Source organism: Corvus cornix, chromosome 17 (assembly GCF_000738735.6).
Source record: "Corvus cornix cornix isolate S_Up_H32 chromosome 17, ASM73873v5, whole genome shotgun sequence".
In the NCBI taxonomy this organism is placed as follows: domain Eukaryota; kingdom Metazoa; phylum Chordata; class Aves; order Passeriformes; family Corvidae; genus Corvus; species Corvus cornix.
Window position 1 is genome coordinate 4511890 of NC_046346.1, and position 25509 is coordinate 4537398.

Genomic DNA, 25509 nt, shown 5'->3' on the forward strand with positions numbered 1-25509 from the left:
CATATGAAGTGCAAAACCTTCTCGGGAGAGGCCAAGGCTCTCCATAGATTAATGGTTGGACTCAATGATCTTAGAGTCAGTTTCCAACCTAAATGTTTTTATGATTCTATATCCTGGAATGAACTGTGCAGTGGTGAGGGCACATCCCTGCAAAATGGGAAATGTCATTTTTTTTATCCCAGTGAGTTGCCAGGATGCTTCTCAGCAAGGGAGTTCAGGGCACTGTGGGCTGCAGATCAGAACTTGAGGTTCCTGGCAAGAAGTACTGTCCAAAGGGGAAGCAGCAGCCAAGTTTGGGCACTTCCCAGATGAGATGGAAAATGACAGGGTGGTTTGCAGTTCTTGGATTGGGACTTAGACTTCTGAAGTTGGAGCTAGATGGAAGTTAGGACTCTAATCCTTTTATGCAACTGGCCCCAAATTACTAACCAGTGCTGCCTATAAATTGTTCTTCCTAAAACCTTTTGGGCTGCTGGCCTGGTTTTGCAGAAAAGCAGCAGTTTAACAGCTGACAAGAGTATGGGGAGCACACAATGCCCATAGGTCATTAATTCTTGAAGCTGAATTTACTGAGGAGATAATGGATGAAATCTGACTCTGCTAAGCTCTCTGCTCCTTTTCTAGCAGTGTTCAGTAGTTAATTTAAATCTCACTTAGGAACTACTTGTGGCACTAAAAGTCCTCCAGGCATGCTGTTGTAAACTTTCAAAAAATACCCCAGTCCAAAGTGCCATTGAGGTATCGTGTATCACTTCTGAATTTCCTCTTCTGGTGTTGGTGGTGGCACAGAAATTGGTGACCACAGCTCAACTTTATTCCAATGAATTGTTCCCTTCTGCAGCATTCATTCACCAATGCCAAAACTTAGCTTTTACAGTTTGTCCTCATGGAAATTGCGTGAGTTCTCTTGTTCCAGCAGCATCCCAAAATGATTTAGGTTGGAGGCTCATCAGAGTGGAGTTTATGTGGATGTTTTCATGTATTTTACAATGACATATAGTAATTGGACAAGGAGTGTTGCCTTTAAACTGACAGAGGGCAGGTTTAGATTAGATATTGGGATGAAATTCTTCCCTGTGAGGGTGGGGAGGCCCTGGCACAGGTTGCCCAGAGAAGCTGTGGCTGCCCCATCCCTGGAAGTTGGACGGGGCTCGGACAACCAGGGATAGTGGAATGTGTCCCTGTTCATGGCAGGGGGTGGAGATGGGCTTTAAGGTCCCTTCCAACCCAAACCATTCTGTGAAATGTTTTTTCTTTCACCCTCCTAGTTTAGGGTGTGGGTTTCAAAGCAGTGCCCTTGATGTCATCAGTGGTGTTAATCTTAGCCTAAAACTGATCAAGATCAGCCTTCAGTTTGGAATGCAGGTAATTCTGAAAGTTGAAGTGTGGGTGTAATCTTGCACTGACTATTCCTTTGAAAGAGTAGTAATTCAATTTAAAAGTGTTTGTGGTAGAAGGGTTTTTTTCCACTCCTCCTGGAATATACCTTAGTGTCACCATACTTTGAGTGTGTTAAAGGAACCCTGCCTTTAAAAATACTGAAGTTTTAACATCTCTCCCCTTTTTTTTCCTCTCCTGTTTAGAATGTATCATGGCTAGAGGAAAAGGAGAAGGAGGTTGTCAGTGCATTGCGCTACTTTAAGACTATTGTGGACAAAATGGCAATTGATAACAAAGTGTTAGAGATGCTGCCAGGCTCAGCAAGTAAAGTGCTGGAAGCCATCCTGCCCTTGGTGCAAACTGACCCACGCATCCAGCAAAGGTGAGTTTCCTTCTTGGATTTTGGGACCACAAGAGACCAACAGGCTCCTTCTTTATCTGAAGAACCGCATCGTGCAGGAGATGCCGATGAAGTGACTGCTGTTTTTACTAATTACTTGGTGGTTTTCAAACACCATTTAAAAGCAGATTCCCTGCTGTCAAGAAGCTCATGCCATGGAAAGATAAAGCAAATCAGGCTTCTTTCAGAGTGGAGGAAGGGATGATTCTTAGCATAAACTTGGAAATTCATCATTTTGTAGAGGGAGATTCTCTTCAGATGCTGTTCCTGTTTCTGCAGTCCGTGGTGGTATCCTAAAAGCTAACAAATCTAATAGCTTCACCTGGAAAAGGAGTTTATCTTCAGAGTAATCCTTTTTTGTGTTCAGTTTATCCACCCTGATATTACAGAAGTCTGAGCCTGCACTCTTAACTGCTTTTTTGGATTTTACTGGATCAGATACAGAAGTAAATAGATGTACTTCAGCAGATTAACCAGTCCAAGTTCATTCCTGCTGCAGTCAACAGATTATTGTTTTATGTTTTAACAGATAATGTGCATTATGTTTTTACTAGTTAAGCAATGGGTTTGAAGCCAGGAAAGCAGTAGAAATTTGCCAAAGCCAAGCTCAGCATGGATTATAAGAATTTGTGGTGTTGCCAAGCCATAGAGATCTCGTTGGTGTTCATCCCATGGATGCTGGAGCAATTGATTTACAGAAAACAAATAAACATTGTTGAATAATACTGAAAGAGCAAAGTTAACACAGAGAAGAGCACAGAACAAAGCAGAGAAATGCAGGTGTTTGGTTCCTGAAATCCTGCCAGTTTTTGTGCTGTTCCTATTTGTTTTCCCATTAAATATCTCCAAATTTTTTCCTTTTAAGATGCTTATTTCAGTGCTGGCACAAGGAAGGTTTATAATGTAGTTGAGGCAGCCCTGGGGTGCCAAATACTTTGCAAACAGAAATGCTCAGTTGTGTTTGGCCCCAGTGCTCAGGCCAGAGCTGCTTCTGGCAGAAGGAAGGAGGAAATGGGTGAGTATCACACATGTGGCTGGGACAGGTAAGATCCAGTTCAGGTTGGATCTGTCGAACCATAATGAGCAAACTTGTGAGAATGGGAATGTCCTGTACACAGTGATCAGTCTCTCTTTCTGGAAACAGGGTGCATTAAAGCACAGATCCCATGTGCATGCCTTGCCTTGCTTAGCCTCCCGAAAAACCCAAAAGGGGATCCGGCTTTCTCAACAAAGCTGTGTCCTTCTCTCCCTACCTGTGTACTATAGTGGCAGGACACAAAGGGGTGATTCTGATGTCAGATCCCCCTCAAGAAAAGTGAGCAAGAAAAGTGATGAAGAAAGCCTTAAAATTATTGTTGGACTTCTTTGTACTTTAGGGGAAGCATTTGCATCAAGGAAAAAAGTAATTAAATCTCACACAAAATGGGCTTTCGATTACTGCCTCTTTAGAAGGAAGCAGACTGAAGATTAATGGCAAAGAAATCAAAGTCTTAGAAAGAGATGGGGGAGGGAAATGATGTTTAGGAAATATCTCCTACCAAGCTAATTTCATTTGAAATGAGAACAAATGGCAAGCAGCAAGCTTTTAAAAAAAACCCAAACAACAACCAAACAATCAAGTCCTTGCCATTGTTTGTATCCCCTGGTTGTAACTTGACAGTAGTTCTTTCCCCAGTCCTGCAAACCTCATTCACCTAAATAAACTCATTGGAGCTCGAGGGCTTGATTCTTTTCTCACAGATAATGAAGTTACTGGAGTTAAGCCAATGTAAAATGGATACCGGAGAGAAATGGGAAGATTTGGAACAACTTGTATCAGTAATGATTGCAAGATTACACCTTCTCTTATCTGTTTATGGTTTTGATGCAGTTTGAAATTGATTTAACGTGACAAAGAATTGCTGAAGCGTTGCCATCAGCAGTACTGTTAACACACCTTGTTTAGTAATGAAGTCAGTGTTTTCAGAATGGCCAGGAAGATGCCTGGGAGCATTGTTGTTACAGTTAACTTTTATTTAGAGTTGTCATCTTTCCAAAACACGCCTTTTTTTGCCCTTCAGAACAATAGCTTTCAATTCTGTTTCTCATTAAAAACAAAACAAAGCAACACCCTTCCTCTTTCAAACCTGAAATTCATTCAGTTCAATTTCTCTAAAGAAGTAATTTTAATTGTGTGTTTTCAGGCATTATAAACAGTGAGGCAGTGATTTGTAAAGGAATGAATAGAGTCAGCTCTCAGTGATCCAAGGTGGTTTTGGGGAGAGCTAATAATGAAGAAGGATAATACTGAAATAACATAGCTTAAACTTAAATGTAGGGCTTAAATACTTATCTTTAAAGTTAAAGCATAGGATGGAACTGTAAATTAAGATGGAAAGAATATTATTTTTAGCATTGCTGTGCTAACGTGCATCCCAGATAATTCCTTCTGATACTTGGGAATGAGCTGTTGATGGTTTGTACCTTCAAACTGTCATAGTTTGGTGCTAGAGAACAGGAGAGCAGCTGCAGTGGAGGAGAAGCCTGAGCTTTGTCACTTGCTCAGCACAAATTCTGAGTGTCAGAGAGCAAAGGAGTGAAATGCACAGTGTGAAACTCACTCCCGTAACATTTGATAACATCTCCAAAATTTCTTTTTGCTCTTTTTTCTCAACTGTTCCCTCTCCTGCTGTGCAGTTCTGCCATCTCATCCTGCTACAGCCGAGTGTACCAGAGCCTGGCCAACCTCATCCGCTGGTCTGATCAGGTGATGCTGGAGGGGGTGAATTCAGAGGACAAGGAGATGGTGACAACAGTGAAGGATGTCATAAAAGCTGTTCTGGATGGAGTCAAGGTACATGAGACAAATACTGTAAATTTTATTTATTTACATGTATTATATGAACGCCTTATTTCTGCCTTCAGTAAACTACCCCTTAAATCAACTGTTCCATAAGTTAAATGTTCCTTCTTGGAGTGCTGGTTAAAGACTAGCACAGTTTGGCTCTGAATGTGAATTTCTAGCATGCTCACCCTGGCATTTGGATGAATTGGAAGAAGCAATGAATCTTTATTCAGCATTGCATTAAATTTTCAGCGAGTCATTCCCAGTCTCCCATGCAGATTACAAGACCCGGGTTGCACATTTTCTGTCTTGGTAAAATAAAATGAAAATGCTCCCTGTCAATGCCCACAGAGAATGAAAGACTCCAGCTCCATCTTTTAAGAGAAATTTCAAGGGATTTGTCAGTGATACATCACCACTCTAAGCAGCTGGATTAGGGTGTGGAACAGGTGATGAGCTAAACTCAGTTTCTTGGAGATTAGTTTTACATTGCTAATGGAAACGTTTAACAGAAACCTTTGTATCCATTGTCAGACCTGCTTGTAGCATTCCCTCCCTGTTCCCCCCTAGGAAAGCTGTTGGCTTTCCTTCTACCTCCTGGTAAGGTTCTTGTACCCATTATTTCTGTGTCCCAGGCTTGTCTCTGGGCTGGTCACTCACCTTTCTTAGTATTGCAGGTACAAGTATCTTTGACCTGGGCTTAGGGCACCAGTGGACAGACTGTCACATCTCCTGGGCATCTTATTTTGGAAACTGTAGAGGAAGTTAAAGCTCTTTCAAGAGCAGGGCTGGATCTAGTGGAGAATGCTTAAATCAACTACACAAGGAAAGTTGGGATAGAGACTGTGCTTTAAGAATTGCAGCAGGTGTTTCACCTGGAATTATGTATCAGGAACAGGCATCTTTCACTGTACTCAGACTCAGTTTTATGAAATGGAGCCAAATGTAAAAATGAAGTGGATCTCCCAAGCTTTGACTGTCACATTCTCAGGCCTCTTGGTTTGGTGTCTGCATCATCTGGCTATCTCTTTAATGTTACTCACAGATACTAAAATCTACTATTACTCTGTGAGCCTTTTAAATAAATATCTTTGAAACAAATAATTTCCATCACTCAAAGAAGATGGATTTTCCAGGATTATTTTGCACAGTATGCTCTTTAACTTTAAGCCACACATTATAAAAATAAAGCTGGTCTTAAATTTGCACAGCAGGAGAGAGGAAAAGAGTTGAGCCTAAAATCTCAGCTGCTGTTAGCGCTGGAATTCAGCAGCAATTTGCAGTACATGAAAATCTGTGCTGTGGTATCTGAACTGTAATTCCCCAGCAAATGGTGAGTTCTCTCTGACTGAATCTGCACAATCCCATGGAGAGATGTGTTGTCCCCAGATCTGGAAGAGAGTTCTGTGGTCTTACTGCAGGAGACTTGGACACACGTTGTCCTTTGACTTCAAGCAGTATTTAAACCCTTGGTACCTGTTGCCTTTCAGTCAGAGCTGCATCCCGTGTGGATTGGGGGAAGCTCTCAGAGTGGGGAAGATCTTGGATGTCTGTTCATGAGCAAGCCCAGGCTGGGAGCAACATGGGCATGTCCATGCAGTGCTGATCCTGAGCTGTGCAGCCCTGCTCAGCAGCATGGCTGTGTCAGTCTCTGCTTTGTTTTTAGACTGAAAGTTATTTTGGCCTTGGAGTTGGAGCTGGCTCATGTCTGGTCAGCCTTAGAGCAGATGTGTGGCTATCTGAGGAGATGGGAGAGTGTTTGCCCATCAAGAGGTCAGCATTTGGAAGCAGTGTCCTCTCACCTCCTGCACAGCAAGGAACAAGGTTTATTTTAGAAAGGCCAAGCCACATTTCAGATCTGGAAGCAGAACTGAGAAGATAGACACTTCTCTCCACAGCAGAGCCTATTTTGTTTTTCTGGCAGATCACACAAGATCCACTTCCACATTTCAGTGCTTACTTCTTTATTTTCAGAACTGAGCATAAAGGAGTCTCTTGTTCACCTCTGTTACTTGATACTTCGATCTCAGGTTTTAGGGCCTTGCTAGGCAGGAAAAAAAATCCTTGGTTTGATTACATAACTTCCCAAAAATCCATCTCATTGTGGAATTTCCAGCTTGCTGAAGTAGCATACTTTGTAGAGAGGCTTTAATTATCTCTAATTACTGCTGCAGGAATCTCTTTCCTTGCCGATAAGGAATAGCATAATGTGCATCTGGCTCAGTTGTGTGCTGATTACCTCTGTGTGTATGCTAAAGATTTTGGCGTGATTTCCAAATGCTAGTTCTCATTTGGGGATAGCAGAGAGGAGAAACATTCAAGGTCTGGTGATATTTGTCAAAGTTTGAAGGGAAAGTGATCTTCTCAGGTAATGGCAATCGTGCATTGCCTTGGTGCCTTCGCTGGAAGGTGCTTAGGGGTTTTCTCCCCCAGTCCCAAAGGTTTGAATCATTCTGAAGATACGTTTGAGCCAAATTGGATTGGTTTTCTCCCGTTTTAACCTACATTCACATATGGTGGACAATTGTGTGTTCATTATGACTGGCAAAATAGGAAAATTGAGCACTTCAGCCCTGAGTGTCTGGGGCTCCTCAGTGCTGCTGTGGCACAGCCACCACCACAGTCTGCAGTGTTGGCCTGCCTTTGGTTTAAGGTGGTGAAGAAAGGTCAGGAAAAGGAGACAATACCCTTTCCCTTCCATAGCCTTTTCAGAGGGATGTTTAAGGAGTATTTTGGCTTTTGGTTTGAATGCCCATACGTTCCATTTCCCTTCTTGTGCTCCTGCACGTTTGCAGTCCTTTGTGGCCACTATCCAAAAGGCCCACAGGGTCCAGCCCTGAGTCTGTTAAAGTGCATGAGGGTCTCCAAAAATCTCTTCAGCAGTGGAATTTTGTCCAGGGCGCAGAAAGTTGGCAATCCCTTGTGTCATCACTCAACCCCATGATGCCAAATGCAGCCAAAAGAGTCAAGTGATGTTAGTCATCAGGGCACTTCTCAGAACATGCTGTTCCTTGCCAGGGCTCTCTGTCCCAGCAGGGACATCTTCATAGCTTTAGTCCCCATGTACATCTGTTTGTGCTCCCTCTTCCTTCCCGCTGTGTGGGATGTTCCAGGACAGCTTCTGGAATGCTGAGTGTTTGTCCTGGTTTTGGGTAACACAGTGTACGTTCTGTTGGAGCACCAGCTCACACCAAGAGTGTAAGTAGAGCATGGAGACCAAAGTCAGCTGTGGTGGACACTTGGACGGTGTTTGCACCTTATTCCTCATGTTGTGTGTGTGTTAACCCATGGAATTTCAGCTTTCAGTAGAGCTTTATGTAAAACTACCAGAACTGGAGTATTTTCCTTCCTCGGAGGGATGATGGCAATGACGTTCCAGTTGCAGCTACTGCATTGAGAGAGCAATGCCAGTTGTTTCCAAGCTCCATAGAGAAGGACACGAGTATGATACTGGAATGATGACACTGTACTTCAGGCTGCTTAAAAAAAAAAAAAAAATTAAAATTGATCCTTTATAGTTTCCTTTGCGTAATATGCTGGGAAGCCAATACTGGCAGGAAACACTGCCAGTTTTCCAGCCTGCCTGTAACAGGGGCATGTGTGTTTGTATCTGTGAGCAGGAGATCTATTTGTCAGCCTCAGACATCCATAAAATGTTCTCTCCATCTTCCTGGCGTGAATGATTGTTGCTTTGACTGCTGGCAGACTTAGAGTTCAGGATTATCATGCCCTTATCTCTTTATCCAGAGCCTTATCTGCCTATAACAGAGACACTGCAGTAGCTCCTTGAATGATTAAGTCTTCCATTGCTAATGTGTTAAAAGGTGGCTTCAGGGGAAGCAGGCCTTTTCGTAAAGGTGTTCACTGTTAAATTTTTGGTCGGGCATTTTACAGAAAACTTGCTTTTTGAAACAAATACATTCTTATTTATAAAATATAAAGCAATTATTTAATGTTGTTTTTGGCTAGGTGAAATACTTCACTGGGTAAGACCGTTTTGTACTTATATTTATGTATGTAAAGCCAATTTACCATTATCTAGGGTGTTGTGTGGTCTGGAACACATTTGTGAGATAGAGGAAAGAGGAAGCGCAGCAAAAAGACACACACGTGGGTTTGTGCAGAATCCCCACACATTCAGGGGTAATGAACTTCACTCAAATAGTGCCAAACTTCCTCTGGATGCAGCCTGCTCCTTAGCAGCTGTTCTGCATCATTTCTGCGGCTCTGTACCAGACTTAAACCCAGCTCAGCTCTGTGTCCATGCCATCATTAAGCCATAACCAAGAGTTTACTGCAGTAGCATCCCTTTGTGTTCTAGGATGTTTAAGTGCAGCATTCAGAAAATAGTGATTATTCTCTTTTTCTTCTTTCCATCCATCAGGAGCTGGTCAGACTCACAATTGAAAAGCAGGAGCATCCCTCTCCCACAAGCCCAGTTAAACCCAGTTTACCAGCATGTAAATCTGACAGGTGGGTCACTGATTTCTTCTGTGTGCAGGACTGATACAGAAGGATTATTTCTGACTACTGACAGCTGAGTTAAATCATTCAGCTATTCTTCACAGTGGGTGGGTAGTGTTCTTTATGTAGCCCCATCCATTTCAGTAGGATCACTAAAAGAGAATATGCTATGATAGGAAAGACACCAAAATCTGGCAGTGAGACATCCCTTGTGTCACGTGCACGCTGTGCTCTGCATACACATGGAATTCCACCTGCAGATGCAAATTCTGCCTTCTGCTCTAGGTGTCTGTCTGATAGCACATGATTTAAAATAGGTTTGAATCTGTCATCAGGCTGCATTCCAGCTGTGGTTTATGATCTACAGTCTGTGTTTTGCATGTTGCAGCCCATCAGAACTTCCCCTTACCGACCGAGAAATGGAGATCCTCAACAAAACAACTAATATGACTCAATCCAACGAGCTACTGACTGACTCCATGGATGAAGAAGTTGCACCTCCTAAACCCCCTCTGCCCAGCATTCGTGTGGCAGAGAACAGGTAATGCTGACCAGCCAGCTGAGTGAAGAGCACCAGTGCCTCTTACCAGCCTGTTGGTTTTTAAACAATCTTGCAAAATGTGCCCAAGAGAGGAGGAGGGTTAGTGTTGCTTCTGAATTTCCAGTCCTCCAGAGTAATTGTTCCATGATCCTGGACTTTGCTTTGTGTTCTGTCTCTCTTACTATTTTTTGTGTGTTTTCCTCCTTCTTTTTATGTGAGGATAGTGCCGTGCCCTGACGTCCACACATGAGAGGCATCACATAAAGCCATAATAACCTAATGTAAAACTGTGTGAATTCCACACTTAGAACTGTCTTGGGCTGCTGTATCTGATGGGAAATGTTCCTCTAACCTCGGGGGGCAGTTACCAACCTGTCCTGCACAGCCAGGTTGTTCTGCTTTGCCTGTGAGCTTAAGAGTGAAAGCCAACAGTGTGTGAAAAAAATCTTGTGCTTGGTTCTTCTTACCCTGTTCTACGAGTAACCACATGAAAGTTTCTGTGTTCTATTTTGAGAAGGAAGAGAAAACCCCCAGTTTGCAGGTTTTTGTGTGTGTGTGTGTGTGTTGTTTTTCTTCTCTCGTACTGGTGCTAATGGCTGGTGTGAAAAATACGTGTCGTGTTAATTTGGAAATGTGGCATCAAGGTCTGTGGCTGACAAAAAGAATCACATTTCTGTGTATTTTATGAATTCTCAAAGGTCATATAAAAATTTCCTGGTATGTTCTAAGAACAGAGTATGTGTGCCCTTGGGAACTTCTCAGGCTTGACGACTACCAGAATTATGTGTCATTAGAAGCAAAAACTAAAAGTCAAAGGGTTAAAGTCTCACAAGTTACTGCAAATGTGTGGGTCTGACACAGATTCATGCCAAAACATGGGGCCCTCACAGTGCACGTGGTGAGAGAGGCTCTGACCCTTTTGTTCCCTGAACTTCACCAAGAAAGCAAAGGCCAAAAAAAAAGCATTTTCCTGTCCTGTAAATTTGTGAAACTTTAAGCATTTTTCAGACCTGGAAGGTTTGAGGAGGGGGAGGGACTTCTCTGAATGGAAACAATATTTGGGTCAACCAAAACATTTAATTTGGATTTTCACTGCTTTTTTTCAGGAAATAATTACCATGCTAATTATCTGGATTAAAAATACTTTTTAGAACAGCATTTGTTTTTGTTTGAGAAATACCAACTCTTTTCCAACCTTTAAAAATAAATCACTTAACAGGACTTTACCTGTGCGAGTATTCTTAGGTTGGTATTTGTCAGTGGATAAATTTTGCTGAAGAGCTGCTGGCTGACAAAAGCTTTCTGGAAAACAACTTGTGAAGCCTCTGAAAGTCTTTTTGCTGGAAGAGTGATGGAAGCATCAATTCCTGTTGTGTCTTGCAGCCCTCCACCAGCACTGCCCCCTAAAAAACGTCAGTCGGCGCCTTCCCCAACCAGAGTGGCTGTTGTGGCCCCCATGAGTCGAGCTACCAGTGGGTCCAGTTTACCTGTTGGGATCAACAGACAGGTAATGGCATAAACCCTTTGTGAAAGCCAAGGGAAACGTGCTGTGAACTGGAGGAAAAGCTCAGGGAGATGCTGTGACCTGCAGCCACACAGATCCCTGCACGTCTCTGCTCGTCCCAAGCAGCCCAGCGCAGGCAGCCTGCAGTGGGAGTGGCAGTGGCAGGAGCAGCAGTATCATAAATAATGTGAACAGCTTAATTTTTTTTTACAGTGTTGTTGGATTTAATTAACAAATTGCTACAAACTTTGTTGCCTTGAGCGGTAGCAGAGTGTGAGGATGGGAGTGGTTGAGTGTTGCCATGTCCGGTAGATGAGGGGACAGCAGCTGGCTGAGCTCCCTGAGATCTCACCAGGGTTTCCTCACAGGCCAAGGGAGCACGTGGCTGAGTGAGATCAGAAGTGTGTCTTCATCCAGTCACAATTTAAAACATCTTTTAACTCAAGCAGTAGTTTGAGTTACTGCTCTGACCGCTGCTGGTGCTTTGAGGAAATTTGTACATTTTTTGGTAGAAAAATGGAAAAGTTGTGTGTGTTAATCACATTCCATTTCTTATGGTAGTCTGGGGTTTATGAGGTTGTAAATGGCTGGGTTTGCTTTACACATTCAGGAACTTACTAGCTCAGCAGTGAGGACCCGAATCATATTAAATTGCACAAAAATCAAATCTTGTCCTCATCCCCTAAGCCTCAGCTCTGGCTTAGGGAGTCTCTACAGTCATTTGGCTGACCCAGATAAAGCTGTGGCCACTCTTCAGTTCAAACTACAGTCACACTAAGGTTGTTCTGATGGAGTGGGAGTAGTTGAGGGGTTCACTAGCAGGTTAATAAGCTTGAGGTAATTTCTGAAATGGGACTACAGCCATAGGCACAGAAAGTTGTATCTCACTACAGTTTATTTTCCCTTTCCACACACCTGAGCTAACCAAGTATTTGCTAAAGGCCCAGGTATGTCCTAAGAGATCTGGCAGTGTCATTCCCTTGTCTCAGTGTCACAACAAGCAGTCATCAGACACATGTAGCTGTGAAGAACTTGGTAATCGTCTCAACATCTGCAGTCCAGTGTGGGCCACAGCAACCCCTGCTTGAAATCAAGAACACACACAGCTCCCTGGCATGGGCTGTTTACCAGATCAGAGGGTTTCTGTGTTCTCCATGAGCTTAGTAAGGGCCAGCAGCACTGATCCTCTCCCCTCCTGTGAGGTCGTTGCTCTTCGAGCTGCATCTTCCTCACTAGCGAGCTGCCAAGAGTGATGATGATTTAATTTTTTTTTTTTTTTTTTTAATCCTGAAGGATTTTGATGTTGACTGCTATGCCCAGAGGAGATTGTCAGGTGGAAGCCACTCCTATGGGGGGGAGTCTCCTCGCCTGTCTCCGTGCAGCAGCATCGGCAAACTGAGCAAGTCTGACGAGCAGCTCTCCTCTCTGGACCGCGACAGCGGCCAGTGCTCCCGCAACACAAGCTGTGAAACCTTGGGTAAGAGGGACTGGTGGGGGAGCCCTGTCCCTCTCACTGGGGAGCTGCCACAGCTGAGGTGCAGAAGTTGATGCAGTAAATGCACTGCACTTGCAGCTGTTGTCTTGGAGTTGCTGCAGGCAGTTCAGTGCAGAGCTGTTCTGTCCGAGGAAAAAGCCCAGGGGGTTGTGTTTCCTTTGCTGTAGGTGATTGTGCTCAAACTCAATTCAGCTCTCAAGTGGAATGTTCTCTTCATTTCAGCCCTGTCTGCAGAAATGACAGTCCTGGTAGACTAAAGCAATGTTCTTTCTACATGCTAGAAAAGAAAATAAAAATATAAATATGACACAAATTATGTCTGCAGTCATCTACCCACTGACTTTTTGCTATTTGTTTGCTAGTATAAAGAATTAATTATGAGTTACATGAAGTCTGGATGTTACAGAAGGTGTAAAAAGATGGTCCCAGCTGCAAGGAAGTTCCACTCTGATTAAAACGAACTGATTAATTAACTGATGGAATGGGTGGGACAGAACTGAGAAGGTCTAAGCAGCAAAAGAGAGAAACTAATCCATCATTCTCCTGTTTACCCAGATCAATCAGATCACTATGATCCAGACTATGAATTCCTGCAGCAGGACCTCTCCAACGCTGATCAGATACCTCAGCAGGGGCCAGGTATCCTCAGCCCATTGCCAGAGTCCTTGGGTGAGTCTGGCTCCCCTTTCCATGGACACACTTTCCAGCTCCCGCAGGGCAGCTCTCCTCCACTGGAATTCTGCAGCCTCTCGGGAGCAGCACAGCCAACAGAGACTCCTCCAGCTTTACCAGAGAAGAAGAGGAGGAGTGCAGCCTCCCAGACTCTGGATAACTCGGGCTGCAGGGTGTCCTACGAGAGGCACCCTTCCCAGTACGACAACATCTCTGAGGATGACCTGCAGAATGCCGTGGTTGTCCCATCAATACCCTTCACGCCCTTTGCTGCTGTTCTGCCTTTCCAGCAAGGAAACTCTTCAGGACCAGTGGAATTCATTGCTGATTTTGCTGCTCCAGATTCGAACAGTGACCCAGAAAAGCCGCCACCTCTGCCAGAGAAGAAAAACAAACACAGTAAGCAAGTTCCTGTGGTTGAGTTTTACTTTTACCTTGCAGTTTTTGTGCTTCTGATCATCACTAAGTAGTGGTGATCGTGGTAATGCTCTTGCTTATGTGAGTCTGAGTGTCAGAAGCAGTCAGCCAATGTCAAACACGTGGAAGGGAAATGTCAGACCTGTGGTGGGCAGGGAGTGATTCGTGGGGCCAAGATTGGTCCAGGCCCAAGGGATCTGGAATCACACAGCATCTTCGTTACTGTAGTGAGACCATTTTACTTCTCTGTTTACTTGAATGTGAATCTTTGAGGCACTCTACCTTGCAGATCTTTCTGGTCTGTTCTCCCTTTTTAAGTCCATTCCCTCCCCCCTTCCCCAATTTTGTTTTCCCACTGCAGAGAAGTGTTGGGTGGTGTCCAAGAGCTCACAGAAAGGACTGCTTTTCTGTCCAAAACCCAGCCTTGCCAGAGCAGTTACTTGGCAATAGGAGCACAGTCACCCACATAGCTGTGCAAGACAACACCATTAACTGGAGTCCAGTACTGCTGTTTTGCTACGGGATCTCATTTCCTTTGGATGCCTGAGAATTTCCCACATCATTAAAACAAGCAGCCTCTAAAAGCAAAGGCTCCTGTCCCCAGCCAGACTCCTGGCACACCAGGGCTGACCACATCTCAAGCTCACAACCTTCTTCTGATTTCCTTAATGTTCATGGCTGAAAAATGTGAAACCTCCTTGCCAAACAGGCAGCCACAGTGCTCTGCTGGGGAAGGCTGTGGGCTACACAGTGAGATCCAGCAGATACTGGTTTACTGGTCACTGGCTGGCTTTGCAGTGTGTGTTGCATGAGGAGGTAATGTATCCAAGATCTGGATGAAGAGCATTACATTGCACGGCTGGCAGCCCAAGAGGAGAGCTGATTCAAAGTGCTGAGTTGGCCTTCTGGCTCCTTACTGCAGTTTATAGACTTGTTACTGAGAAGAATTTTTGCCCAGAAAGGTTCTGGACTCCCTGTCCCTGGAGGTGTTCCAGGACAGGCTGGATGGGACACTGAGCAACCTGGCCTAGTGGAAGGTGTCCCTGCCCATGGCAGGGGGATTGAAACTGGATTCTTTAAGGTCCCTTCCAACCCAAACCAGTCTAAGATTCTGTGATTCTATGGATAAGGTGGGAATGAGATGTGGTGTCACAGTGTATTCTCTCCATTCCTTTGTAGTGCACTTTGTCAGTTACTTCTTTAAAAATATGCCTTGTCTAAAAGCATTTCCATTATCTCTAAGTGACCAGTCCACTTTAGTAACCCTCAGGGATTTAACTCAGAGCACATGGCTTGACTGACCTGAAAGTGAGGGTCATCCAGTTTCCCCATATGCAGGAAATCTCTTTAGTTCCTCTCTGGTAATCAAGCAGTTAAAGACACTAAAATGAGCTAAAAAAGGAGCTGAGATGGTTGTTTGTGGACAGCAGAAAGGAAGTAAATGGTGGCACAGGGCACAGCCAAGGCTGGTTGTTACGGCTTGTGCTGTTTAAATCCTCACCTGCAGTATGAGCAGCCGGGGGCTGTGATACAGAGCACGTTAGTGCAGGCTCAGATCCTTGTGGATCTGCTGTTAGTAATGAAGAATGGCTGTTACACCACTCAGGCTGGGATGGATGCAGGGAGATGCACCTCTGTGCACGTAGGCAGCATCAGTGGAGGGGAGATTCCTGGCTGAATCTTGGGTAAGAGGCAGTTTGACGTTTGAAAGAGAGATCTGGGCTGTTTGCTTGTCTTTAAGCCCCATGTCTTTGTTTTCTGGTATCACACAAGATGTCAAAGAATTACTTGAAAACAAGTTTAAAAGCAATCTGCATTATTACCTGAGCACAGCTTTAACCTCAGTACTGAGGCCTTGTGTGAATTTTCTTTGATGTTGGATTAGAGTTAATTGTAATCTGGCACTATCAGAAATTTGGGGAGTATTGATCAGATTGCATTGTTAGGAGAGGTAGGCGCTGTGACCTAATGTGTTGTCAACTCTGATGATTTGATAAAACATCCTTGCTGCAAAACTTGGGCTGATACCTGACTGGTGCAGATTTTTTTGTTGCGTTCATGTAATGCTGAGAACTTGTTTTAGATTGTCTTTACTCCACAGTACATCACTCCACAGATTTGTGGTTGCTAGTTTTACTTTTATTTTCAGCATTTAAAAGGTCGGTCAGACATTACTCAGGCTCTGTGGTGACACCCAGGATATTTTTTGCCCAGAGGCTGATGCATGTAGATATTCTTGTGTAATCACACAGGGCTGCTTCCACAACCCCAAGCAGCTCCTGAGATCTGGAGGAGATGCATGGATTTGCTAAAAAGATCCAGAGCTCGCACAAATGGGCCTTGGTTGTAGTGCCTTTCTTGTGGGTCATCTTTTGGTAGCTGTCAGGAAGTGTTGCAGCAGAGACTCTGGTGGTCTTTTTACTGGTAATATACAGAAGATCTGCTTGAGTTAACCTTGTGTATTGCTGTGAGCTGTGCTCAGAGGGACCTCCAAGAGTTGACTTCTGTATAATTTAAACAGAGGAGTGATAGGGCTTTTAGTCTGACATGAGTTATGGTTATTTTACTGTGCTGTAAGAGTACACGTTACTGTGCTAAGGGCAAATTACTCCAGACTTCTTGAGCACCAGCATTGTGCTCCTGCTGAACAAGGCACAGACAGGGAACAGCTTTTGCCATTAAGTGCCCAGAGTCAGAAATAACAAGATCCTTTCCCCAAACAGCTTGGAAACTACTGGTGAGGCACTTACTCATGTTTCCCTCCCTGTCAGTGGGAACAAAACGCAGCCTGGTGCCCAGTGAGCAGCTGGTATTTAACTGCAGGAACCACGCTGAGGGCAGGCTGGGCTTAGCCAGAGGATAATGTGAGCTCTGTGAAGAACAGCTCTCCTCCCAGAGGTGACAGCAACGACTGGCTCATTTGACCTTGACTTCTCCAGTGAGTTGATGTGTGGTATAGCTTAAGAATGCCCATTATTTTGGCTCTTGCACATGCACACAGATCTGTTGTGCCTGTTCCCAGTGCAGCTGCCAACAGCACCAGGGTTGGGCTGGGCTGTCAGCGAGCCCTCCAGGGGCATGCTGCTGTGCCTCACCTTACTGCAGGTGTGCCTTAGTGCTGATCATCTCCTAAAAACCCCTTTAGACTCCAGCAAGCACTGGTCCTCTCCTGCAGCTGAGTGCTGCTTCCAGGACTGGTGGCTGCAGGGAGAGCTGGGTCCTGGGAGAGCAGTACCTGTGACTTCTACCATATGGGCTGAACTGGTGCACGCTGGAAATCCCTGAGCAGCTTTAGCTCCTTCAGAAATGACAGCCAAGGCACTGGAAGCAGATTGCTGGGAAGGTGTTCCTAGCCTCAGTCTGAGATTTCATGGTTTTTTTAATTTCACATATTTTCTGTCTGGGTTAAGGACTGACATAAGCTGGGCATGTGGTGGGAGAGGTTCCTCTGTCACGCCTCCCTTCTCTCCTGGGGTGCTGCCTTGAGACTGTCACTCCACCCCAGCTGCTCACTGGGGGGTTGCAGCCCCCATCCCTCCCTCTGCACAGTTGCTGCAGGGCATGCAGCCTGAGCTGCTGATGTAATTTCCCATCTGTTTTTTAAATTTCTGCCTTGTTAAAAACCAGGGTGGAGTGGGGGAGAGAAGACCCTTTGCAAACAGCAGTCATAGGAGTGGTCTTGCTCTCCTACTCTGCTGTTCAAAATTGGCAGGATTCTGATGATGCCCATTTTGATTTGCACTCTGCAGTGCCTGCTCGTGAGCCAGGTTTGTATTTCACCATCCCAACTGTTTTTCACTTTGCCTTAAAACAAAGATGACAAAGTAGAGGCACAGACATGCTCACCTGCCCAGGACTTGTTGTAACAAGCCAGGCAGAGGAGCTGCCATGACGATGGGATGCATTAGCCCCATAAAGAGCTGAGATAAAAGAGCTCTTCATTATTCCCTTGCAGATTGAGTTAAGGCTCCTGACAGCATTCAGGCTCACTGCCTTGAGTTAACAGTGATTTAATTTTACACAAGTGTCTAATGCAATGCCCTTTTCACCAACACTTCCGAGCTGTGGTGTCATTCCAGTGTTCGGTGTCATTCCAGGAGCTCACAGCTATCGATCCCCACTGGTGTCTGCAGATGTGGGTGTTCAGTGAAGCACTGGTTTTGTAGGTGACTCAACATGAAGGGTTGATCTGAATTCAGCAGTGTCTGCTGCATTGTGCCAGCTCTGCCAGGCCTGCCTTCTTGGCTTTTGTCCTGCTCAGTTGATGAGCTCTCAAAATGTGGTCTTTCCCTCGAGCTCTTGTCCTCTACACTTCTGCAAGGACTCCTGATCCTTAGTTCAGTTTTGCTGCTAGAGAAATATCTTTCATAAGCCTCCTTTAGATCTTGTCCCCAGAAGTTGTTGTATGATACCAGGGCATTTTCCAGGGCCCAGGTATTAATAGGAGCACCTTAGCCAACTGAATCACTGATACTTGAAAAGATAATGCAACATGGAATTTAGTAATTCCATGTTTCCTACACCTTCACCATGATTCCAAATGAACATGCTTCACTGTGAAGTGGTGCTGGGAAGGAGCAGGGAGTCTGAGGGAGGAAGAGAGGCAAGGCTCAGGTGGCAGGGAGAGTTGGGGGTCAGAATTCTAGCAGCTTTGGCAGAGCTGTGCAGGACTGGCTGTTCTGCAGGACACGAACAGGTTGTCCAGTGGCAGGCCTGTGGGGTCACAGGATGGGGACAGCAGGTGTTACCGGTCAGGACTGAAATCCATCAGCTCCATTTCCTGCACTCCCATTGCCTCGACCTGGTTTTTTTCATCATTTCTTTTTTTCTTTTTTCTATTTTTTGGACAAGGGTTATAATTCTTTTGGGGAAGGGCAGCTGTGTTAGCTCCGTTTCTAAATGGAGTTTAAAATATTAGAGGAGATCTGAAAAAAGGTGCCCAAGACAGGTGCAAAGCAACTCCTTCCTGCTGACACATTTGCAGGGCTGCATCCTGTTTAAAGGCTGGCCCGGGGGTCTGTGTTGGCAGGTGAACAGAGGACTTTGCCTTGCAGCCAGTGTGGGAACCAGCTTCATGATGTGCAAGTCCTGCATTGTGCTCGTTGTATTTATAGCTTTCACTGAAGTCATCCACTCCTTTCAGCTGTACAACTGAAATGCCAGCAGAAGCTGAATAATTGCCACCAAATGACCAGATTTACAAAAAGTGACGACTGCTTGTTTATCAGGAGGAAGGGAGGGATGACCACAGGGCCTTGTGCATGACAGCGTGTTTACAAGAAGGCCTTGGCTAGTCCTTTCCATGACACTTAAATACATCTTTTTATCCTGCTCTCAGGTGTAAAGAAGAGGGTTCTTTCTTTGTTTTACATTATTCAGTGCAGTTCTGATCCTTAATAATGGGGGTGGGTTTGTAGTAGTCTTTCTATGGCACTGGATGTTATCCTCCCCCTGTAACACTAAAATATTGCACCAGTAACTAATCCTCTGTCAGAGCTGCAGAGGCTGACCTGTGTGGGTTTTTTAATAGATTTTGGAAGGATATTGTACAGATGGAAAGGTCCTCTAGACGAGGTTTGATCCCATTTAAGATTTCTATTGAGCCACATCTCACACAAGCTTGTGAATCAGTTGAATTTGAAAGTTGGAGATGGTAAGTTGCTTTAAAAAGGGATGGGAGCAATGGGTGTTGGATTTGAGCTAAGGAGGCAAGAACACGTGGTCAGTGGCACTTTTAGAAGGAATTTTGTACCAGTATTGGCAGTGGCATTTAAAGAGCTGAGGGAGAGGTACACCCAGTCTCACAGGTAGGTGTTCTCTGATAACAGTTTTATCAGTTTGCTAGAGTGGAAAAACACTGTACACCTCCTGGTTCTAGAAATCTTGCTGACTGCAGAAATGAGACTTACTATAAACACAAGAATTATTACAGATTTATTGTCAAGGTTGCATTGTTACACTCCTAAAAAGCAGACTGACACTGTTCTGGCTTTTTGGTGACTTTGGACATCAGCTGTTGAGGAATGTTCTCAGAATTGCCATGGATTGTGTGAGGATTTGGGCTAAGCATCAGTAAATCAGACTTCTCAAGTTGCTGTTTGGAGACCTCACTGGTTCCAGGGTTTTATCAGCTGTGTTTGTGGCCTGGGATGGTGTTTGTTATGTGCTGGCTCACAGGATGGGATATTTGGATCCTTTCCTGCAGGGTGGATGGCAACTGCTTGAGCTCCCTGGGAGCACAGCATGGGTGCCCCTCTGAGAATGAGCAGCTGCCTGCTGACCCTCAGCTGGGGCTTGCAGACCAGGGGCAGTGAGTGTGACCTCTCCTTGCCTTGCAGTGATGGCCTACATGCAGTTTGTGGAAGACTACTCAGAGCCACAGCCGTCCATGTTCTACCAGACCCCTCAGAACGAGCACATCTACCAGGAGAAGAACAAGTACCTCAGGGAAGTCTACGGGATCAATGACTCCTTCATCAGCTTAGACCCCTCTCAAGATCTGGCACCTCCTCCTGCTCTCCCACCCAAGCAGCGGCAGCTGGTGAGTGACACCTCAGGGCCACCTGGCAGGGCCACCGGGCTCCCAGGAACAGCTCTGCTCTTCCTGCTCCTGGTTCTGACGGGCAGCCGTGGTGGGAAGATGTCTCACTGGTGTTACCACATCGTGCTCCTTGTCAGCTTGTGAACATGGGTTTAGGCATTTTGCATCATTTTTGCTGCTTTCTAACCCCATTGAACCCCATGTTCAGACCGTTGCCCCATAAGCTTTGAAAGTCCTAAAATGCCTTAAAAATGAAACGTTCGTCTGCCACATGGCAGGGCTGAATCTTGCCAGGCTTGTGTAACAACAACTGCTTGGAAGATTTTGACACACTGAGCAAGCAGAACGCTTTTCAAGAGATTGCTGCACTGTTGTTCCCACTCCTGTTTTGAAACTGTTGTCAGAGATGCCACTAATAATAACTGTTTAAACATAATAGCTGCTTTTGTGTTATGCACAGACCTTTGGTATAGCCACTACTTCACTTCATACTTCATAGCATGTTTCCTCCACATTAGTCCCCTTGTGTGATTCAGGATTTTACCTGTTTCTCAGAGTTCTTCTGCCCCCCCAGACTGCCAGCACAGAAAGGCACATCCACATGTGTGTGGGTGGTGGGTTTAACAGCACAGAAAGGACCGTTTTCCATGTGGGGGATGAAATCCTGGCCTCAGTGGTGGCAGCAGCAGTTTTGTTTCCGACCTCGGTGGAGGTGGAATTTTGTCTCATTTCCTTTTAAAGGTTTTCCTTTAATTTCTTTTTTTTTTTTTCCTTTTTTCCCAGCTCCAACCTAAGGCATTTTGTTTATATTAATTATCTTATTTGTTCTGTTAAAAAAAAAAATTCTTTCATGCTGCTGGAGCTTACTTAAATTGGCCATGGCATTATCAAAATGGGAGGAAATGTGGGAACAGAGCCATGGTCTCACCATCATGAGGGTGACTCTTGCAATATTTCTTCATGTTATCTGTGCTGAAGTTTGAGTGTCCCAGAGTGTTACTTTTTAACTCTAATTTTGGGATTTGCACAACTACATTCCTATGATGCAAGTAGGAATCCTAAAAAGATAAAGTGACGTTGTTGGCTAAGCTCAACTGAGTATTGTGCATTAATTCTTTGTGGGGATTAGACCTTAAATGCTTTGCAGGGACACTAAAGAGTCTGCAGGACTCCTCTCTGGAGGATCAGGCAGTTCTCCAGGGTCTGTGGTCCCCATCAGTGTGACCCTTGCACTGTCACTTGTACCTTGCAGTCCCTTGCCTGCCTTCCCCTCCTCGAGGTGGCTGCACTTCAGTGATGTTTGCAGAGGTGACTTGGGCTGCACAGTCATGATCAGTCTGCAAAGCACAGATTTACTGCAGCCATTGTGCAGAAGGGAAATTCTGCTCCTGTCCTGAATTTGTTGGCTGAAGCAGAGCATTTCTGTGCTTCCCTTTAATCATTATCTGGACAGCCACGATGTCCCTGCTTTGCCTGCTGATACCATCAAGGCGTTGCTTGCAGTTCTCCTGAAGCAAAGGTTTCTTCAGGTGCAGCCTTCCACCCTTCAACCCTGTGTTGGGAAAGAGGTGCAAGCAGGTGATGGCTTATTCAGCAATCCCTGTAAAAGCCACCAGACTCTTGTTCCTCTGCTCCTGCTGCCCTGGGAGTTTTTGATTTGGCAAATCAAATGGGCATCAGCTGCTCTAGCAGCAGCAAGTTTTGCTGGATGGACTCCTCTCTAATATAATAATGAGGAAGTCCTTTCTTGTCAGCTTCAGATCTTAATCAAAATAAGATTGTATGTTTGCATTGTATGTTTTATTCAGCGAGTCTGAGAAAGCCTGAATATACCTCATCCTCCCTCAGTCTCCTTACTATAGCAGGATTCAGGAGAAATTCCTTGCCAGGATTTATTCCAGTGTAATAGCTGCCTCCCATGCAAATTATTATAATCTTGGATTGGACAGAGAAATGGCAGGACATCACTGTCACCCAGTCTCCCAGCAGTACCAGTGAGGACCCATAGCTCACACTGGAGAGGCCAAGTTCCCAATCTGCAGGTTGCCAGAAAAAAATAGTAGTGTGCAAGAATCGTGTGCTTAGAGGCAGTTCCTCCTTTGGGCATCTGCCCCCACGCCACGGGGAGAAAAGGGCAGCGAGGAGCAGCTTGTCTGTGCCAGCAGCAGCTGTCCACGGGTGAGCGGGGAGGGGGAGGCAGGAGTTCATTTTTTAAGGGATTTGTGAAACAAAGAAGATTTGAATTGTGATTTTTGTCGTGCCTCTTGAGCTCAAGAAAGGCATATTGGTGTGTCTGGCTGTGATGAACTGTATGAATAGCTGTTTGTTTAGCCAGCCATTATATGCATTGTTTAAGTTAGCGTTTCTTGCCCTTTATTCATCGCCTTTTCTGTGCTCTCTTTCTCTGTGTCTTGTGTCTCCTGCTTTCTCCCCCCTCCTCAGCAGGCCTCCTATGCTGCCTCTTCTTTCTCTTCTGTCTCCTACTGTGTCCAGCAACCTAAAGTGCCCTTCACCCCCGAGGACTGCGGTGCCACTCAGGGCCTCACTATGTCAGTCTCTAACTCCTTTCTCAGCCGGCACAGCTCCTTTCCTGTGCACTCGGTGAGTCCTCTCCGCTCTGGAACACGTGGGTGTTGTCTTATTGCTGATCACTTGTGTGCAAATTCTGTGCTTGCCCTCTCAGCTGAAGGTGGAGGTTCCTTTGGGGGCTTTTGAGCTGCTGTAGTAACCAGCCAGGTGGGAAAAACAGTGTGTAAATCTCACTAAGTGTAAATCTCACTAAGCGAAGCCAGGGGAGGTGTAGCTTGCTTTATATTACGTGTCCATGTTGATGTTTGTAGCGGGGGACTGAGGAAGGAGAGCTGGCCTGTGTGCCCAGGCACACTCCTGTGACCTCTGTGCCCCAGGCTGCACACTGGAACTGCAAAGTCTTTTTGTCCCATTGCATAACGCCAGTGATGTGGATGAGTCAATTAAAGGCTGCTGTGTGAGCCTGGCCTTGGGAGAAATAACAAGATGCTGTCCCCAAAATCCATGGGTTTAGTCAAACACGTGGAACAGTGGCTGCAGATCCTTAATTTTTTTTCTAGAAAACGGCCTCTGCTAGATGTTCCATCTCATTTTTGCCTGTTTTGCTTCCCTTCACATCTCCATGGTCCCAAACAAGCTTAGTTTGCTTGTATGATTTGCTGATGGATGAGCAGGGTTTTCTCTTCCTACGGCACTTCTGAGCAGCCTGAAGAGAGAATGGCAGGAGGAGCTGGAAATCATTTAAATCAAAATAGTATTAGAGCACTGCTTGAATCTCTGATCAGCTGCTTAAATTAAATGGTAGTAATAACACAGTGTTAATATGAAATTAAATGCAACCATGGGATTCTGTCAGCTCATCAGTGTGGGGCTCGTTTGCATGTAAAACTGTGTGGTTATGCTCTGATTGCCATGTGATGACAACTGAGAATACACTATTTTTTGACAGTGACCTGGATGTTTAGTAAATTAGGCTTCTTCTGAAGAAGGAATTATCAGAGAAGACTTGAGAAGATTCAGAAGTGTTCAATTAGTGTAATATTAAATGTTTGAAAACAGTATCCTCCCACTGTGCCATTGCTATCTTCCCATTTCAGCACTTACTCATTCTTTAAAAATTAGTGATAATCATTGGTCCAAAGAAGAAGAAAGTGTTCAAGTGCTTTGCAAGTAGAGCTGCTTCACAAGCCATGAATGAAAGCCTTTGGCTTCTACTTGTGTGAGAGAGAGCAGTATCACAGCTTTGCTGCACAGATGAAAAGGCTGAGGGGTGGCAAGGTTAGTGTTTGCATAAATTTGTGGTAAACAGTTCTAAAATTTGAACTAAAAGTCCTGAATTGTACAGGTCTCTTACTTGGTAGTGGTTCTAGCAAGCAAAACATGGAACTGTAGGACTAGATAAAAGTACTTGACTGTTTTTGATTTAATTGAGAGGCTATAAATATGATTCTATAATGTTCTAAAAATATGTGAGCACTTTGATTTTAAAAAGCGTCCTCGTTGGATTAAATGGTTGCTACCTATTAAATTGCTCTGACCCGTTCTCATCTTACTTTGGACTACATTACTGTGAATATATTATTTTAAGAAATGTTAAAACTTCATTTAAAAATGCTTAAGCATTTTTGCAAGGATCTAGTGAGGGGTAAAATAAATGGCTGGAACACGAGGAACAACAAGAACAGTGAGACGGTGCACTGTCAAATGCACAAAGGAAATAAGGAATTAAAAACTGTGACTTTTCCATTAGTGCCTTTAAATTAGGATAATCTCATAGTTTCTCATTACTCTATCTGGTCTATTTTTTCACAGCCAAAAATGAGATTTTCACTATGAAAGTGTCTCTTTGAGCTGCAGAATACCAATGGCCTTACATGCATCATAGCTGACCCATGTAATACCATAACCATGGTTTATCCCATTTCCCCTATCCCTAATAAGACAGAGATGTGAAGCAGCTGTGGAGGTTTGGATCCCTCCCAGGGTGACACCCTCTGTCAGCATGGGAAGGACAAGAGCCCCTCCTGCAATCTGCTCTGTGGGGTTTCACTCCAGGGATGCCACGAGCTGCACCAGTAACTTTAGGATGTTGTTCTGCTCCTCATACTCTCATGCCTTCATTTCTCCTCTCTCCCTAGAGAAAGGCCACTGAAGTGTGAGTGCTGGTGAACAATAAACCTGGCAGAAATCAGTGTTAGCTCCCACCAGCCCCAGTGAGGGAGTCAGTGCCAGGGAGGGCACACCTTTTAGGTGCTGCCAGCTGAGCATTTGGCCTCTTGTGTACCAAGATAGCAGTGGTGGCTATCAGATCTTCTAAAATTATATGTCTCCTACATAAATTGTTATTCATTCTGCACAGGAAGCAAAAACCTCCTTGGATCGATATCAGGAAGTCTGAGCTGCTAAACTCGATGGCTGTCCACTGACCCAGTGCCAGAAAGGCCCTGCAAGTGTAGCCAATTTTCAGAAAGTGCTCTGTGCTTTTTTTCCTTCCCTGGAGACTGGCCTGGGGAGGACACAGGAGTCACTCCCAGAGGGAGGACCTGGCCCTGTACCCATCTGTTCACATGCCAACAGCAGGGAAGCCAAGCCTGCACCACGTTCTGCTGGTTATCCCCTTAGCTCTGTGCTCCAGGTGAAGGATTAGTGCCTTACTACTGATTTACACGGCTCAAAAAGACTGTTTTCAGACAGCACAAAAGAGGTGAAGTTGCTTAGAGCATCTTTTAATTTTTAATGCAT

At 44.8% G+C, this 25509-nt stretch overlaps 1 protein-coding gene across 8 annotated transcripts in view; it reads left to right on the plus strand.

Annotated features, from left to right (window-relative positions):
• Positions 1-25509, plus strand: part of RAPGEF1 (Rap guanine nucleotide exchange factor 1) — an 85115-nt gene that overhangs the window by 34702 nt on the left and 24904 nt on the right. For 3 of the 8 annotated variants that reach the window (XM_039561505.1, XM_039561507.1, XM_039561510.1), the window contains exons 3-11: positions 1584-1762; positions 4457-4613; positions 8989-9077; positions 9457-9609; positions 10993-11116; positions 12407-12590; positions 13164-13679; positions 20036-20238; positions 22681-22839. In XM_039561505.1, the coding sequence (XP_039417439.1) occupies positions 1584-1762; positions 4457-4613; positions 8989-9077; positions 9457-9609; positions 10993-11116; positions 12407-12590; positions 13164-13679; positions 20036-20238; positions 22681-22839 (1764 nt within the window). The remainder of the gene's footprint in view (positions 1-1583; positions 1763-4456; positions 4614-8988; positions 9078-9456; positions 9610-10992; positions 11117-12406; positions 12591-13163; positions 13680-20035; positions 20239-22680; positions 22840-25509) is intronic. The other 5 variants (XM_039561506.1, XM_039561508.1, XM_039561511.1 and 2 more) reach the window with 2 other exon arrangements.